The sequence below is a fragment of the Myotis brandtii genome, unplaced genomic scaffold, assembly GCF_000412655.1.
Source record: "Myotis brandtii unplaced genomic scaffold, ASM41265v1 scaffold454, whole genome shotgun sequence".
Lineage (NCBI taxonomy): Eukaryota > Metazoa > Chordata > Mammalia > Chiroptera > Vespertilionidae > Myotis > Myotis brandtii.
Genome location: NW_005367354.1, coordinates 1,282,900 through 1,284,131, shown reverse-complemented (window position 1 = coordinate 1,284,131; position 1,232 = coordinate 1,282,900). Strand labels below are relative to the sequence as shown.

The window sequence follows — 1,232 nt, the reverse complement described above, 5'->3', positions numbered from 1 at the left end:
GGGTTGGGGGAGGAAGGCTGGGACAGGCCTGGTGGACAGTACCTTGAAGTAGATGAGGATGGAGGCAGCCAGTACCCCAAGGCTCTGCAGGAGGTCCCCCAGTACATGCACAAAGGCTGCCCGGACACTGGTGTTCCCCAGGGGCAGATGCTCCCCGGGCCCCTCCTCCAGCGGTGCATACTCAGCCCCCCTAGACCCATGGCTGTGCTGGGGCCCAGCCTGGTGCAGCACAAAGGCCATTCTGAGGGGGAAGCAGAGCAACTCAGCCCAGAGGGCCTGCTCCCAGCCTCCTCTGCCTATTTCCACACCTCCCCCTCTCTCCTTCCCCTCTCACCTCCCCCTCTCTCTTCCCCTCTCACCTCCCCATGAGCTCTTTCTCCACTATATTCTCCCTGTGTTCCCAGCCCCAGGAAGAAGACAACATTGAGAAAAATAGTGCCGCCTAGGGGCAAGAATAGAGCAATAGAGCGCATGGTGCCAGAGATTTGAATTCAGATGCTGGCCCTGCTACTTAAATAGCCATGCGGCCTGGGTGGTTGTGAGCTTTTAATGAGAGGATACTGATGACAGTCCCAGCAAGAGTGGCTGGTACACGGCAGGCCTTTAACGAGTGTCTGTTGAATGAATTTTCGGCCTCCCCCAGTTGTCTCTCAGGCATTCCCAGGGCAGCCTGCTGAGAACCAGTGCTTTGCGTTGCCTGTCTGTCTGCGAGGGGAGGACCTGCTCTCCCAGCCTGGAGGAGGGCCCCTTGCCCTGAACCCCACAGGTGGCTGCTCCATACTGGACCGTACAGCAGATTGGCACAGACTGCGATGCCCGCGGTCACCAGCATGGCGCCCCCCTCGATGTGGTAGTCGCTGTGCAGCAGGCGGATGAAGGCCAGGTACAGGAGGATGCCCGTGACCATCCAGAGGGAGATCACAGAGGCCAAAGCCCCCAGAGTCTCTGCAGGCAGAGACAAGCTATCAGAGACCTGCCCGGGACCCTAGGAGGTGCCCTCCAGCAAGACTGGAGGGTCACCAGCTCATGCAGGAGCCATACCTGAGCGATGCCAGCCAAAGGTCATGGTGCGGGTGGCTGGACGGGTAGAGAGCCAGAGAGAGAAGAGGCTGCCCAACATGCTGCCCACATCTGCCAGCAGGTGGGCTGCGTCGGTCATAATGGCCAGGCTGTGTGCTAAATACCCACCTGCAAGGGTAAAACAATGTACATTTGCTGTATAGGCATGAAAA

General features: G+C 59.0%; 1 protein-coding gene across 1 annotated transcript in view; it reads right to left on the bottom strand.

Annotated features, from left to right (window-relative positions):
* SLC30A3 (solute carrier family 30 (zinc transporter), member 3) overlaps positions 1-1,232 on the bottom strand; it is a 7,962-nt gene that overhangs the window by 2,480 nt on the left and 4,250 nt on the right. The window contains 3 exon segments of the mRNA XM_014546634.1: positions 43-241; positions 792-945; positions 1,042-1,188. Of these exon segments, the coding sequence (XP_014402120.1) occupies positions 43-241; positions 792-945; positions 1,042-1,188 (500 nt within the window).